At 43.0% G+C, this 14,263-nt stretch overlaps 1 protein-coding gene across 1 annotated transcript in view; it reads left to right on the top strand.

Annotated features, from left to right (window-relative positions):
• Positions 1–5,456: 5,456 nt before the first annotated feature.
• Positions 5,457–14,263, top strand: part of HGFAC (HGF activator) — a 45,576-nt gene continuing 36,769 nt past the window's right edge. Inside the window, exons 1-3 of the mRNA XM_062638739.1 lie at positions 5,457–5,643; positions 7,172–7,226; positions 9,054–9,150. Of these exons, the coding sequence (XP_062494723.1) occupies positions 5,578–5,643; positions 7,172–7,226; positions 9,054–9,150 (218 nt within the window). The 5' untranslated portion in view covers positions 5,457–5,577. The remainder of the gene's footprint in view (positions 5,644–7,171; positions 7,227–9,053; positions 9,151–14,263) is intronic.

Below are 14,263 nucleotides of genomic sequence, written 5' to 3' on the forward strand. Positions count from 1 at the left end.
AAACATTTGGGTGAAGGCGTATCTTTCTGTCCCAGGATTATGTGCTAAGCACAGCAGCGCCAAACCCATGTTTGCTGGATCCCAGCTGCTCAGCAACCAGCCTCCTGCAGCTGCACTTCTCCAGCCTCTGCCTCTAGGAGAGGGGAGGATGGTTTGTAGGATTTATTTGCTCTGCTATGGTGTGGCAGAGGTTATGCGCAGCTTGGGGACTGCCAAGATTAACAGCAAAGTCTGGTGCAGGAGAGGAGGGAGAGGGAAGCCAAAACCATGCTGATTTATTCCCCTGGGATTTCTGAAGCTACCATGGAGAGGAGAGGAGGGGGTGTTTGCGGTTGCAGTGTGGCTATGTGGAAAGCTGTGTGCTGCAGTGTTTAAGGCCCATATGAGTAACTCCACTTTTCAGTTTGATTTGAGCCAAAGCTTTTCTTTTTTCTTGCTGAAATAAGCAAACAAGTGAAATGGTCTCAACTTTCTTCCTTTGCACACGGCTTTAGCAATAGGAATGCAATGGCTTTTCTCTAGGCACCACTCCAGAACAGAGAAAAGGAGGTGGAAGGCTCACTTCTTGGCCAGTGGTGTGAATACTCTGGTTTTGGATGTGAGTGACCAGATTCCAGAGACAGATGTGACCTGTGTTCTCCAGTGTCAGGGCAGCCCTGAGCAGTAGGTGTTAGAGGGAAGTGGAAAAGTTCCTCATGCACTCCATGCCTGTCATTAGACTTGGACCCCATGAGTATTAGCCTCAGTTCTGCTGATTAGGATAGTCATTAGTTAATGGAGACAGCTGAGGTTTGCTAACAGCTCCCAGGACCAGGCAACGGGAATGATCTCAGGCAACAGAGCTGAAGAGAATCCCACCTGACAGTGACAACAAGGTCTTCAGCATCCTTTCCAGGTCCCCCAGAAGAAAAGATTAAGGAGAATCTGTGTGTCAGTCTCATGTTGGAACTGAGTCCCTTGCTAGTACACCAGGAGCAGAATTGCCACACGTGACCACTTGTGTCCTACCCCTTCCCGAAAGATACATAAATTTTCTTTTTCATGCTAGAAATACTTCTAATTACTTTTAATTGAGGTGCATTTTTCAGGTGGTATAAATGTCTTGGTCACTGAACACTTGCAGAGACTTCAGATCTAGTGTTAGTTCCTTGTGCCAGCGATGCTGTAGCCTGCATTTCTCTTTTATCCAGGAAGCTGGGTTTGGGCTTCATAATTAAAACAGCAACTGAAGCCTGGAAATCTGATCATCTCAGGAGGCAAAACCACCCTGTTATTTGGCTGCCATGTGTTACATTCACAAAGGAAGAACGCAGCTTTGAAAGAAGTAAACCTTATTACCTTATTATTATGTTAAAGCCTAAAAGTTTGCAAAAATACATGGAAGAATAAATCATTATTAAAGTTTTCTTCAGTTTTGTGGTATCTGAGTGATAGATTTCTCAGGAACATTTACAATGGTCAGGAAATGTAAAAATGGAGAACACATGAACATGCAGTCATGGGACAGCCCTCCCCTTGGCTGCTCGGTAGCTGGTACATAGCAATGAATACAAATGGGTATATGTGTGTTTAAACTTGTCTTTTCCACTTCTGTCTAGTAAAGTAATCGATGAAAAAAAAAAGGCAATTTTATTATTTCATGTTTGTGGCTGACAGTTAATGTAGTTTTTGTTGATATTTAATGATTCAGGTTGGTTGTTAATATTGTTTCATTACTACTAAGTAGCTCAGAGTCTGGGCTCAGTCTGTGCCTTTATTAATTATTGTTAAGTTTAAAGAAATTAAATGTGGGAAGTGAGGAAAAGGCAGCATTCCCTGAAGCAAGATTCCTGTCTCTTTCTCATCATTTGTTGTGTGTTTATTTGCCTTTTCATTTTCCCATGTTGATGTCAATATAGAAGGAAAAATGATTGCGGAAATTGAGGGGTTTTGGTCTTTGATACATAAGGATTAAAGCCTGTAAACACACTAAAGACTTCCTAGTCTTATTTTGAAACCTTTCATTGATTTCAGCAGCAGCAGAATCTGGCTTCAACTGCATTTGGATTATGTGCGCTCCACAGGAAATGTTTAATATTGTGTGCAGCAAAGTTAAGAATCAAAATGTGCCTTGCTTTGAAAGGAAAAGGGAATCTTCTTGGAAAACAAGAACCAGACTCTAGCTGCAGTTTCACTGGTGCGAAGAATTGTGGCACAGGGTCCAGGCCTTAGAGCTGTCAAATATTCATCACCCCAAAGCCAGGTCTTTCCTCCAGCTCCTATTTCCAGATTTCCTCTCTTTTATATATATAAATATATACACACACACACATATATATATGTACACACACACACATTTATTTTTTAACTTTTATTTAGTATTTTACATGTCCTCATTTGAACTGGGCACCAAATGAAGTTTAAAATCTAAGGCTAGGGACTTTATCTTGAATGCCATGTGGATTGTTTCCATATCCTCATTATTTTTCTTGTTGTCGTTCTGATATTTGCTCCATATACCCCTGACTCTCTTCTCCCTCTCTGGAAAGTTTCTTTTGGTACTCTGGAATAATGGGTCACAGGTGGATTGACTTGAGGAGGTTAAGGGGAGCAGCTCTGTGGCCTTCTCTACTCAACCTGTGGGATGATGACTTTGGCACAGTGTCCTGGGTCTCTTAGGCTGTTGGGTTCTTTGCTGCAGCAATACAAAAAACCAGCATCTCTTTACAGCAGAAGGCATTTCTCTCATGGTAGGCATCCCCAGAGATCTTAACAACGTGTAATCCAGTGATATTATCTTGAATGTGAGGGTGGCTCTTTGGTCTTTGGTGGAGGGCTGCTGCAGGCATGGACCATGGATGCTCTGTGGGCTGAGGAGGTGGCTGGCTGCCTGCAGTGGCTTTGCTTTGTCTCTGGTTAGTCCATTCCTGAAGTCAGGTGTGATTTCTGTTAGCCATCTGAGCACCAGTAATTGTGGCACCAGTGCATGATTCTTGCATCTCAGCTGTCTTTGCCCAGGTTTGTTCCCTATGCACAGTCCTTGTGCTGCTCATAGCCAAAAACTTCGTGATGACACACAAATACCTGTAGCCAAGACCTTATTCTTCATATCTATGAACTCCCAAGTGCCCAAAACTCTGTGAATTTTAAAAGAACTTGGTATCAAAACTGAATCTTTGTTTTTCTGAATAGTTTCTTGCCAATGAGATGTGGTGTTTTTCAAAAAAATATGTGGCATACTTTGTAATTACTGATTCCAAGAAAAGCCTGATGAAGGCAGGCAGACTTTCTCCTGGTTATAAATAGCTGAAAGAATCACTGATCACTTAACGTAGTTTACTAAAAAACACACCTCAGATTTTATCTCCTCTCTATGACCTGTGCAGACACCCCTCTGCTGACCCAGTGCAGGCAGCCTACACGTAGTGGTTAGGGTTTCTTAATGATTCATATCTGTCTGAGCCCTGAAATCACTGTTTGGTCATTATTCAGACTTTACTCAGAGGTAATTCCCATTGCATGGTGGTGCATCTCTGGCAGCTGTTGCAGCTCCTGGCTTTGATGTGTTTTCCTTTTGCTTTGTGACAGCACCATCCTTTCTGCTGCAGTGACTCCTGGTACTGGTGTTTCCTTTTTCTTATGTTGAGGAATTGGTTTGAGCTAGATGCTAAAGAGTTGTGACTCCTCAGAAAGACATTCTGCAACTCCTGCTTGTAGTTCAATGACTACGAACTACAGTAACCAGGAGCAGATACATGAACAAAGAATGAATTCTTGCTTTTCCTCTTTCTTACTTTAAGGTATGGGAAAATGCTCTCCTGCAACCTGCCTTGATCACCACAGAAATACAATGTTTCTGGTCATGGAAGTGGATGGTTTTTACTTTGGAAATGGGTGGAAGAGGGTATTTCTGCAGCTCTAAAGAAGTATCTTCATCTTCCCCTCTTTGTCAAGTCCCCACTCCCCCACTCCTCTCATTCTGCAGAACTTTTGGGAACTCTGAATGGAATAGCAGCTGATGGATTGTTTTGCTTTCTTTGCACAATTTCAGTAGCTTGGAGGATAAGCAGATGTATACAAGCCATCATATAGGCATTGCTAGCTTGAAGCCTGATGGTCAAAGTCAAGAATGAGGGTAAGAAGTAGAAATCTATGTTCCAGCTTTGCCAGGTGTGCCCAGCCAGATCAGAATGTCTGTACATCCTATTTCTGTGTTTTAAATAAATGAAAATAGGCAGTTCTATTCAAACAGTCTATTCTGAAGCTTTATTTACTTCAGATCTTCAGGCAATAAACAATGTGTAGAGGCAAAGAATTTTCTTTCTGCTTGTTTCTCTTTGCCTGATTCCAGGAAGAAAATTTTACACTTGCCTGGTTCCTGCTGTTCCAAACCTTGCTGACAGTAGGAAAGATTTGTCCATAAACCTATATATGCATAATTATACTAAAAGAGCTGTTACTGTGATGACAGACTCAGCAGTGGGGTAACACAGCTGGTGGAAATCCCCTCCAACATTATAAAACATGACAAAATCAGTGCTGGGGTAGCTCCGCTGCACTGCTGGACCCTACTGCCATGGTCTTGTTGGATTAAAAAGAAATAGAACAGAAATCAACATCTGGTCCATAGCTGTGTTGGGTAAACTTCAAAGGGTAGAGCACAGCTTAAGCAAAGAGCATCGTATCCTTTCTGTTGTTGTGGCTCTGGGGATTTTGGGTGTGAAGAGGTGCGGTCCCCGATTGACAGGACGTGGTTGGCAAAAGCCTCAAGCACAGGCACAGCTGCACCAGCCAAACCTGCGGATTTTGGTTGTGGGGAAAGGTGGGGCTGAAACAGACTCCACTGCTGAAATCTCAGTTTTAGCAAACCCCTCTGCATCTCTGTTAGAAATGCTTCTGCCATGCAGCTATCTCAGCCAGGCACTTACAAGACAGAGGTGGCTTTGCTCAGGCAGCTGCAGAAGGGAGCTTTTAAGTACAGAAAACATTTTGTTAGAGTAATGTCTGTTTTCTTTCCTTTCACTTTTCCCAATCTGTTGCTGAGAGGCTGCTGCTGTAAGTCACAGCTGGGCAGGTAACCATCTGTTAATGAGTAATTCTTGTGTCTGATATTGGCATTGATCTGGTTCGTGTTTTGCAATGTAATGTCATCTCCTGAGTGGGCTTGCTTGAAGTTTCTTGTTATTGCTATACAGTGCCTTTAATTAGCTCCTGAAGGGAAAGAGATGAGAAACGTCTGGATGGTAAATCGTCTCTGATTACAAGCAACATCGGATAGGCTCCTCTGGAGGTGCTCTTAAATGCTTACTGAACACATTGGTGATCATTTCTAAGGGTCAGGCACTTTGTAAACTCTTCACTCCTTGTGGTTTAGGAGAGTATCTCGGTACATGGCATTCCCATCTACCCACAAAGACCCACAAAAACATTAATGATTAACAACGATAACAGCTCTGCCTACTTTGAAAACTAAAATACCCTAAAGTCAAGTAAATCACAGTCTCTTGCAAAAGCTCATTGCTGATTCACCCTCCTGCCTCAGCCCAGCCTTGGAAGGTTTCCTCTGCCAGACAAAACCTTTGTGAGAGGACAGCAAAGATGAAAGTCTCTGCTCCTTTCACTGTTGTCTTGGCTCTGACTCTGAGCAGTGACTGTGCGAGGATGGTAAGTCTGATTCTTCTGTTTTGGAGTGGTGGATCACCTACGTACTGACTGGCAAGGCAGTGTTGCCTTGGGGCTGGATGAGTGAAGATGCTGACCAGACCAAAAGGAAGAATGCTTCAAATGAAAAACAGGGGTTTGTTAGGTGAAGGCTCGCAGCAGTGCTGAGAGGGGGGGTGCTGTAGGAGGGCTGGTCCCATGCTTATCTGCAGTGAAAGAGATAGCTTACATCCATGCCCTGCTAGGGAGGAAAAACAGGATGGGAAGAAGGACCACAAAAATTGAAACACTTTGAAAAAGCATCTCAGAAGTGTGCTGACACCAGCACATACTTGCAGTAGCATGGAAGGAGAGGTGCTACCCCACCAGACTCTACTGCTACCTGGTAACTGAGCATGCCAGCTTAGGTAACCATCTCCTTCTTTCCAAACCTCTGTTTTCATGCCATGGCCTCCAGTGTTTCCACTGTGCTTTGTGTCTCTTTTTGGGTATGTCTGTGAGGCACCTGCAGCACTGCTGAGCATGGCTGTGGTGGCTTGGCTTTGCTAGCCTGCTTAAATGCCCCCATGGCCTGGCATCCACCGTGGACTCTAAACACAGTAATAGTCTGGACCCTCAGTTGTGTGGCTTTATGATTAGCTTTATTTCACCAGATAGGTTGAAACTAGCTCACATATAATTGAATGATGTTGTAATCCTAATTATCCCAGTGAGGTACAAAAGGACCTCCTTCGATATCGCAGGTGGGAGCAGAGAAGAGTATTCACAGTGCTTAGGAAGAGATCCGTCCTGGCTAAAGCTGCTGCAGTCTGCTCAGTGCTGGCATAGTCAGCAAAGAGTGCAAAAACCATGTCTTCCTCAGAACCGTTCAAGCCCTTCCTATATTTATTAGCAACAGATTCGTCTTACCCCTTACTTGTTATGTCCCCTATTCAGTTCTGGGTTCATGATGTGCTGCTTCTTTGACTGGTTTTGGGATATTTCTATTTTGCTATAGCTCAGCTGGCAGCACCTTTGCTGGCAGCAGCACTTTATGTATATTACCATTTTTTATTATTTCCTGTGGTTTAAAATCAGCTCAGCCCAGTGCTCTGCGCTTGCTGATCAGCAAACCCAAATAAAGCAGGGGGTGCTTTTTTAACTAATGCCCTGGGGGTTACAGCTAAGTGGCAGGAAAAGTCAAATGCTGGGATGTAATTTGTAACTGTGAACTGGCTCCAGAATGCATGTATGCTTCCTGCCCAGAGAAACAGGCGATGTGTCCCTCGGCAATAGAAAGAAGCAGAGCTTTGGCCTTTTTTGTGCTGTGCTGGGTTTTACTGGTTTAACAGAGATGTTTCACAAGGCAGTGTTTATCTACGCTCTTTCACCAAACTGTGCTCCAGCAAAAATCACACACAAATAATGAAATTTACAGAAGCACTGGGAGAAACACAATTTCAGGGCACCCTGGAAAACGCATTTGTCCCTATAGGATGGTTCCCAGAGTGAATTTGTGTCTACAATCCACATTCTCTTTTTCTCTTTGTAGCACTACAAATCTGGGGCAGGAAGAGGCTCCAAACATGAGTTCACTCACCCACAAGGTACAAAGTCAAATCCAATAGGTTTCATGACAGTAAGAACGATCTGCCTGTCTGTATCCATGCTGTGCAAGTCAATAGTAAGCCTGCCTTTGTTTCAACATGAATAAGGATTATGGAATGGTTATGCCAATATTAATTTCTGTGTAGAGGGGAATTTGGGATTAGTTTAGGAAACTCAGGTAATTTTCCTTCGGGTGCAGATTAATGGGAAGGTGCTGATGGGATTTAAGTTTGTCTGAGCTGGCATGGTTTATATTAACTCATAACATGGTGTGGCTGTACATGTGCAACTCCCTTTGTTTTAATCAGAGCTGCGTCTGCCCTGTGACTTTAAAGCACACAAACTCTTTGTACGTGTAGGTTCAATTTCTACAACAGCTGTTATCTTTTGGTGAGAGAAGGTTTTGAGCCCTGTGCAATTTGCTGGGTTGCACTTATTTCGATGGCACCAAACAATCAGGCATCCTGTCTGATGAGGCTGTCTGTGGGCATTGCAGACTTTCATTTTTAAAGCTTTTATTGTCCTGGGCTTTTGCTGTTAAAGATTACATGAATTGGGCTGCTAGTAGAGCCTTTATAGCTTAGAACAATCTTTAATAGCCTTTGGGAAGCAATATGTCTTCTGAATGATGATGTATTTTCACAAGTCCCCTAACTCATTATAATGAGCAGTATCAGAGAAGGTAGATATAAACTTTTGCTTAATTAGTTCAGACAATGAACACCAGGTTTGACAAGGGGATAGCAGAGGGGCTTTCAGTAGCTGTTTCTCACTGACAGATAAGGGGATAGTTAGGGCAGATGGAGTGATCATATTTCCAACTGATTAGGAAGAGTTTGGATAAAGAAATAGGTTAATTTTTCCATAATGCTAATAACTGGCCTCAGCAGCTCTTTGAGATGATGAGTCTGGTCTCATGAGGGTTAACAGATATCTCAAAGATGTGCAGGAGACCCAGCCATCATGGAAGGGGTAAGCTCAGGACAAGGAGCAGTCATACATCGTCATTGAGAAATGGAAATGCACCATGCTGCCAGCTCGCTTGTAAGCCCTATTTCTCTCCTGCGGCAGCAGTTGGCTTTCCATTCACACTCCTGGCTCTCAAAACTGATTGCTTTTAGTTTAATGGTTAAATAAGCTCTGACAGTTTTTCATTGTCTCTTTTATCTTCAGTCTGTCTCATTCTCCAGACTCATGGTGAGGGATTTTTTCCTGCTAGACTCTCACCACCCCTCCTTAGACTGCCATCACTGGTCTAGTGAACTTGAAACTTGTCCTTTTTAGACACTGGTCCCATTGATTTCTCACCCTTTGTAAGGGATCTCCTTATCCCAAAGGTGGTATGATCAAAACTCTCTGTCTTCACCCAGCCTTTAAACCCTTCTTTCTCCCTGCTCTTCCTATTTCAGTTTGTACTGTGTGGTTCCTTAATTGTCTTAAACAGATGTTACGATGTGATATGGAGCCTGAAAGGATGCTACTTCAGAAATCGATTTAATATGCTGTTACGATACTACATAATTAGAAATGATAATTGCAATTAATGAATATAATTGGCATTTGCAGTACCAGCAATTGCAATATATTTTGAGCTGAATCGATCTGAGATCTTTATTCTACTGCAGAGCACATTAATCTTTCTTGATTTGGTCATTATGTGGGATTTTAAGCCTCTTCTTATGCACTAGAAATTACAGAGACAGGAGTCCAAAGTACAGCTGGAAAATGAAGATTTCTATCTTCATAATTGGAAGTAATAACATGTAATGTATGTACCTGTGGGTTGGTGTTCGACTGCATGATGAGTTTTTATTCTTGTATTTCAGTGTTTACAGAGGATGGAAATTTATGCAAATTTCCTTTCCGGTACGGTGGAAGGTTTTATCACTCGTGTTTATCAAATCTATTTTCCCGAAAGAAATGGTGAGTTAACATTGCTCATAAGTGAAGACAGCATTCAAAGGAAAATGTCATCCTTTTAGTGTGTTAACCTTGCTTCTAGAATAATTAACTTGAGCTTAATGTTGTGCCCAAGGAGAACCATGCAGTTCTTTTGCTCATAGTCATGGCCTTCAGGTCAAGCTCATGCTCAGAGGGGAGGGAGCCCAGTGATGGGGTCTCCAGGGCCACAGAAAGCTCAAGAACCCTGGAAATGTTTCCTTCTTGGTCTTCATATTGGAATTGCAAATTACGTGAGTGGGAAGAGCTTGACCAGAAAGGGCAGGACTGATGAAATGACCTGATAGGAACTCTCTGCTGAGGGAGAGATACAGACATCTGTAAGAGATGACACTTGGTTAAGGAATTGTTTGATTTGTGAGGGTCATACTTGTACTGCAGCAGACACCATCTGATTTTTGAGGAAAGTTGTTGTTTTTTTTTGAACTCCATGTCTCTAATTTCTATCCAGATTGGCACTAAGCCCCTTTTGGAGAGTGCTGTCCCAAGAGGTGAGGTATTACTCCTGTTTGTTGGGTAATGATTTATTCTAGTAGTATGTTTAAGGTCAGGTCTCCTTATATTGGACAAAGGTTATTCTTTTATGTACTCAGAAGTTGTTAAAAGCATTCATTATTCAGTTTGGGGTAGGGGTGACCAAGTGGAAACCCTACTGAAGCAAGTACTGAATAAACAAGCCTAACTTTGCAGATGAATCTACCTCATGGGCATATATTAAGAGAAATCAAAGGCAAGAAAGAAGGGAATATATGGGTACCAGTAATGTGAAAATATATGCACAGCTGAACTATGTGAAAGGCATATAATTGGATGTTTCCAGTGTGGAAATATTTTATAGGATTAATTTTACCTGTCCATGCAGAGTAGAAATCTCTTTTTTTTATACTGGGATATCTCATTTTTATACCAGGATATCTAATTTTTTCATGATCTGTGTCACCTTTCTGATGACAAATCTGTTTCAAGTTTAAGTGCTGGTGTAATGTAAACAACACAGCACATACCCTCTTAGAATCATAGAATCACAGAATCATAGAATAGTTAGGGTTGGAAAGGACCTTAAGATCATTCAGTTCCAACCACCCTGCCATGGGCAGGGACACCTCACACTAAACCATATCACCCAAGGCCTCATCCAACCTGGCCTTGAACACTGCCAGGGATGGAGCATTCACAGCTTCCCTGGGCAACCCATTCCAGTGCCTCACCAACCTTACAGTAAAGAATTTCTTCCTTATATCCAACCTAAACTTCCCCTGCTTAAGTTTTAACCAGTTACCAGTTGTCCTATCACTGCAGTCTCTAATGAAGAGTCCCTCCCAGCATCCCTATAGGCCCCCTTCAGACACTGGAAGGCTGCTATGAGGTCTCCACGCAGCCTTCTCTTCTCCAGGCTGAACAGCCCCAACTTTATCAGCCTAAGCCTTTCTAAGCCTTTCTCAGTCACTTGCTCTTGGTCCCTGCCTGAGCTATGCTGTAGGTCTGCTCTGCCTGCTCACAGTGCTGAACCTGACCCTATTCAGTGGTTTGCCTTGGATCTGCCTTATTTCTGTAGATGTGCTCAGAGGTCCCCAACCCTTTGGCTATCCCTGATCACTGTTTTAAACCTGCTGTGCTCTTGCTTGGCTGCTGTGGGATGGAGCCCTTGTTGGAGAGGACACTGCCCCAGCTCACCTTGCTGTCACCCTCTCTCCTGGCTTGCCCTCCCCAGCAGAGCAGCTTGCTCCTGCAGCTCCCTGACAACTTAAGGGTCTCTAATAAGGTAAAAATTCCCTTAGTAATGCATAAACTTCATTAGTGCTTGGAATGCCCTTTAAGAAACCTGAGTTCAGTGTTCACAGGGGTGAACAAATACATCAGTGCAGTTCACTCTGGCACTTGTGCTAGGGGCCACAAGATAGCTAGGTTTTTTTTTTCCTTATGGTCAAGTCAGAGATTAACTTTGTGTGCTTTTTGGAGTCTTGTTTGATTGGATGCATTTTATTTTTCCCTGATTTGATTTTTGGGATATAAATATAAACCGAAGGGACATTTGGGGGCTGAAAGGATGCTGGAGAATGGCTCTTCATCAGGGACTGCAGTGACAGGACAAGGGGTGGTGGGTTCAAACTGAAACAGGGGAAGTTCAGGTTGGAGACAAGGAAGAAGTTCTCCAGTGTAAGGGTGGCAAGGCACCAGAATGGGCCGCCCACACAAATAGACATAGGGCTTCAGTCTAGGAGACCACTGCTGAATTTCCCCAACATCCATAGGTACAATCCAGATAAGAAAACCCTCCAGGAAAGAACTCAAGAATATCTCAACTAAGGGAAGAGAACAGGAATAATTTTACAGTGTGAATCCTGTCTTGGATGAACTGTAGTCACAAAGAGCTTGACTTTTGGATCCACTTAATTTCATGCAATGTTTAAGATGATCTTGTTAATACATGACTGTGGATTTGTTTTTAGCCAGCTGGGCCACAGAAATGTTAAAAGAAAAAGGAAAACCTGTGACTGGCTGGATCCAAGGTTAGAGTACATACACTTCAGAGCTGACCTTGGACAACTTGCTCCCATGCTTCCAGTTTTTTCAAAGCCATTTAGAAGTGGGGAGAAGAGGAGGAGAACAGCTGGAGCTGTTTGGTTTTGACAGGCCATTTCACCCCATAGCTGACCTGGCCAGTGTTTACTCTTTTTTCATAAACTAAAAGCAGCCTAAATGTGTGACTTCAGGCACAGAGATGCCAGGAAAAGAGCCCTGAATAGCAGTTGGGAAATTGCTCCATGAATTTTTGTGTGACTTGGCACTAGCCCATGCTGGACTGATGCTGAATAGCTGATCCCAGGCCACCTGGCAGGCAGCAGGCAGGGCAAGGCTTGCGTCCCTCCTGCTCCTGCCTGCTTCCAGCTGCTAGCAGGGATGGAGATGATGGAAGACTGGATGTAACCTTCCTCTTTGGGAGCAAATGAAAGGAAACCAGAGCAGGAGAGTGCTAAATTATATATACGCTTAATGGGTCCTTGTCCTTGTTCCTCAGGTCGTACTTTAAGACAAGACTACAGTCAGGACTTTACAGTGTAAGCCAAAGCCTGCTCCAATAGGTTTTAATTTTATTACATATATTCTCATACTGCATATTACACAGATAGTGCGTGCTAGCCCATCATATTCAGTTCAATCAAAAGTCCTTCAGCAGAAAGCATACCAGAGCAGTGTCTGTCTTAATACAAAGCTGGATAACGTTAATGAAAGCCACTCTTTTGATTCAAAGGGCTAAATGTGAAAGGCAATCAGATGTGACCTTGTCCATTTGTAACATTAAAGATTCAATATAAGTCAGTCCTGACTGCAGAAACCTTTCCCTACTTTCTCTGAGAGCAATAAACAAGTTGTATCTTTATAAATATTTATTGAAAATATAGGAAAGAAGAGTAAATAATTGCAGTATTCAAATAGCAAACCTCCTTTAGCAGCATCCTGTATTGCATTTTTCTGTAATTGTAATTTGTCTTCACAGATAAATTCCTATTTAGTGGGCTCTTAACAGGTAATAAAGACGTCATGTAAACTCGCCCGTTGTGTTGAAGAGAAAAAAAATCAGCTGTAACAGCTAAAGTTCAGGGTATCTCCAGAAACTCAAAGCAGCTTAGGGACAGAAAAAATGGGAATGTGTTTAACACCCATGAGAGCAAATGGGAAGGGTGGTCTGTATTGCAGCCCAACAGTGGCTGAAGGAATGCTGCCAGTGCCCTGCCCCTGTGTCCCATGATGGGATGTGTTCCCTGAGATTCTGCACAAGAGGAATAGCGGGCGCAGACTTTGTCTCAGATTTTGGCTGTGAAGGTGTTGACTGACAGCTTGGAGATGCCTTATCCTGCACTTGAATGATGGATGTGACAGTCCCCGTTGTGCCAGGCTGTTTTGAGTGGGCTTGGGTCTGTACAGGAATGGTGTGATCTTACCATCTTCTCCAGGATTAGGAAGATTAGTTATTTTGGTTGAAAACAGTGCAAAGGAGAGATTTTTGGCCAGCTGGATTACAAGATAGAGAGCTTATACAAGTCCTGGGAAGGAGAAAGACATGTGGGTTGAGCCAGGAGATACCAAGTGTCAGGATCTGGATTTTTCTGGTGCTCTTGGTCATTGCTCTGGTGCTCTCAGGCAAAGTCTGGCCATCTCCTGGTCAGGACAACACCCGAAGAGGGTCTGAGGGAACCTCCAGACCTTGAACACTGTGAGAGCACCAGGTATGATCTTGGAGCTCTTTCTTTCCACTAATCTGCCTCTGGCCTGAGGCTTTGCTTGCTCTCCAAAATGTCCTGTTATTAAGGTTCCCAATGTTCCTGATGGGTAAAATAGCCTGCTTTCCATTTATCCTGCCTATCAGTTAGGCTTCATCTATAATATACCATTTATCTCTCCATTCCTATGTTGTTTGACATACACGGATTTAAAATGTTTTTCAAATCAGTCCTTAGTAGAGGACTTCTATATTAGGAAGAAGTTCATCACTGTGAGGGTGGTGAGGTGCAGGAAGAGGTTGCCCAAAGAAGCTGTGGATGCTCCATCCCTGGCAGTGTTCAAGGCCAGGTTGTACGGAGCTTTGAGCAACCTGCTCTAGAGAAAGGTGTCCCTTGGAACTGAAAGAGCTCTTAAGGTCCTTTCCAATCCTCACCAGTCTGTGATTCTATGCCTTTTCTGGTGTCATTAATTCAGTACCCATGATTTCAAGTTTTCACTTCTTTATTAACAATTTCTTGTAATGGGCTGATGTAAAGACTTTTGTTATCTCATAGAGAGTGGGCCCATTTACAAGTAACAGAAATACTAAGCCCATTTGGTGGATCTGTCTGCTGGGGGTAACATCCCATGAAACGGAAATGTCATCATGTTTCTGATAAGCCTTCCAGCAAAGAAGACATTTTAAAAAGAAAAGGAGGAAAACCAGAGAAGAAGCTTTGAGGATGTGCTGAGCTTTTCCCAGACAGTGAGAAATAGGTATTGGAAAATACAAAAGGATTATGTGACTATACAAGAAGGCTGGCACTGAGGAGGCAGCCTGGCATCACAGGGGAGGACCAATTCTTTATAGTCA

This window comes from Pezoporus occidentalis, unplaced genomic scaffold (genome assembly GCF_034315485.1).
Source record: "Pezoporus occidentalis ecotype Australia unplaced genomic scaffold, CSIRO_AGI_Poc_V1 ctg58, whole genome shotgun sequence".
Classification (NCBI taxonomy): Eukaryota; Metazoa; Chordata; class Aves; order Psittaciformes; family Psittacidae; genus Pezoporus; species Pezoporus occidentalis.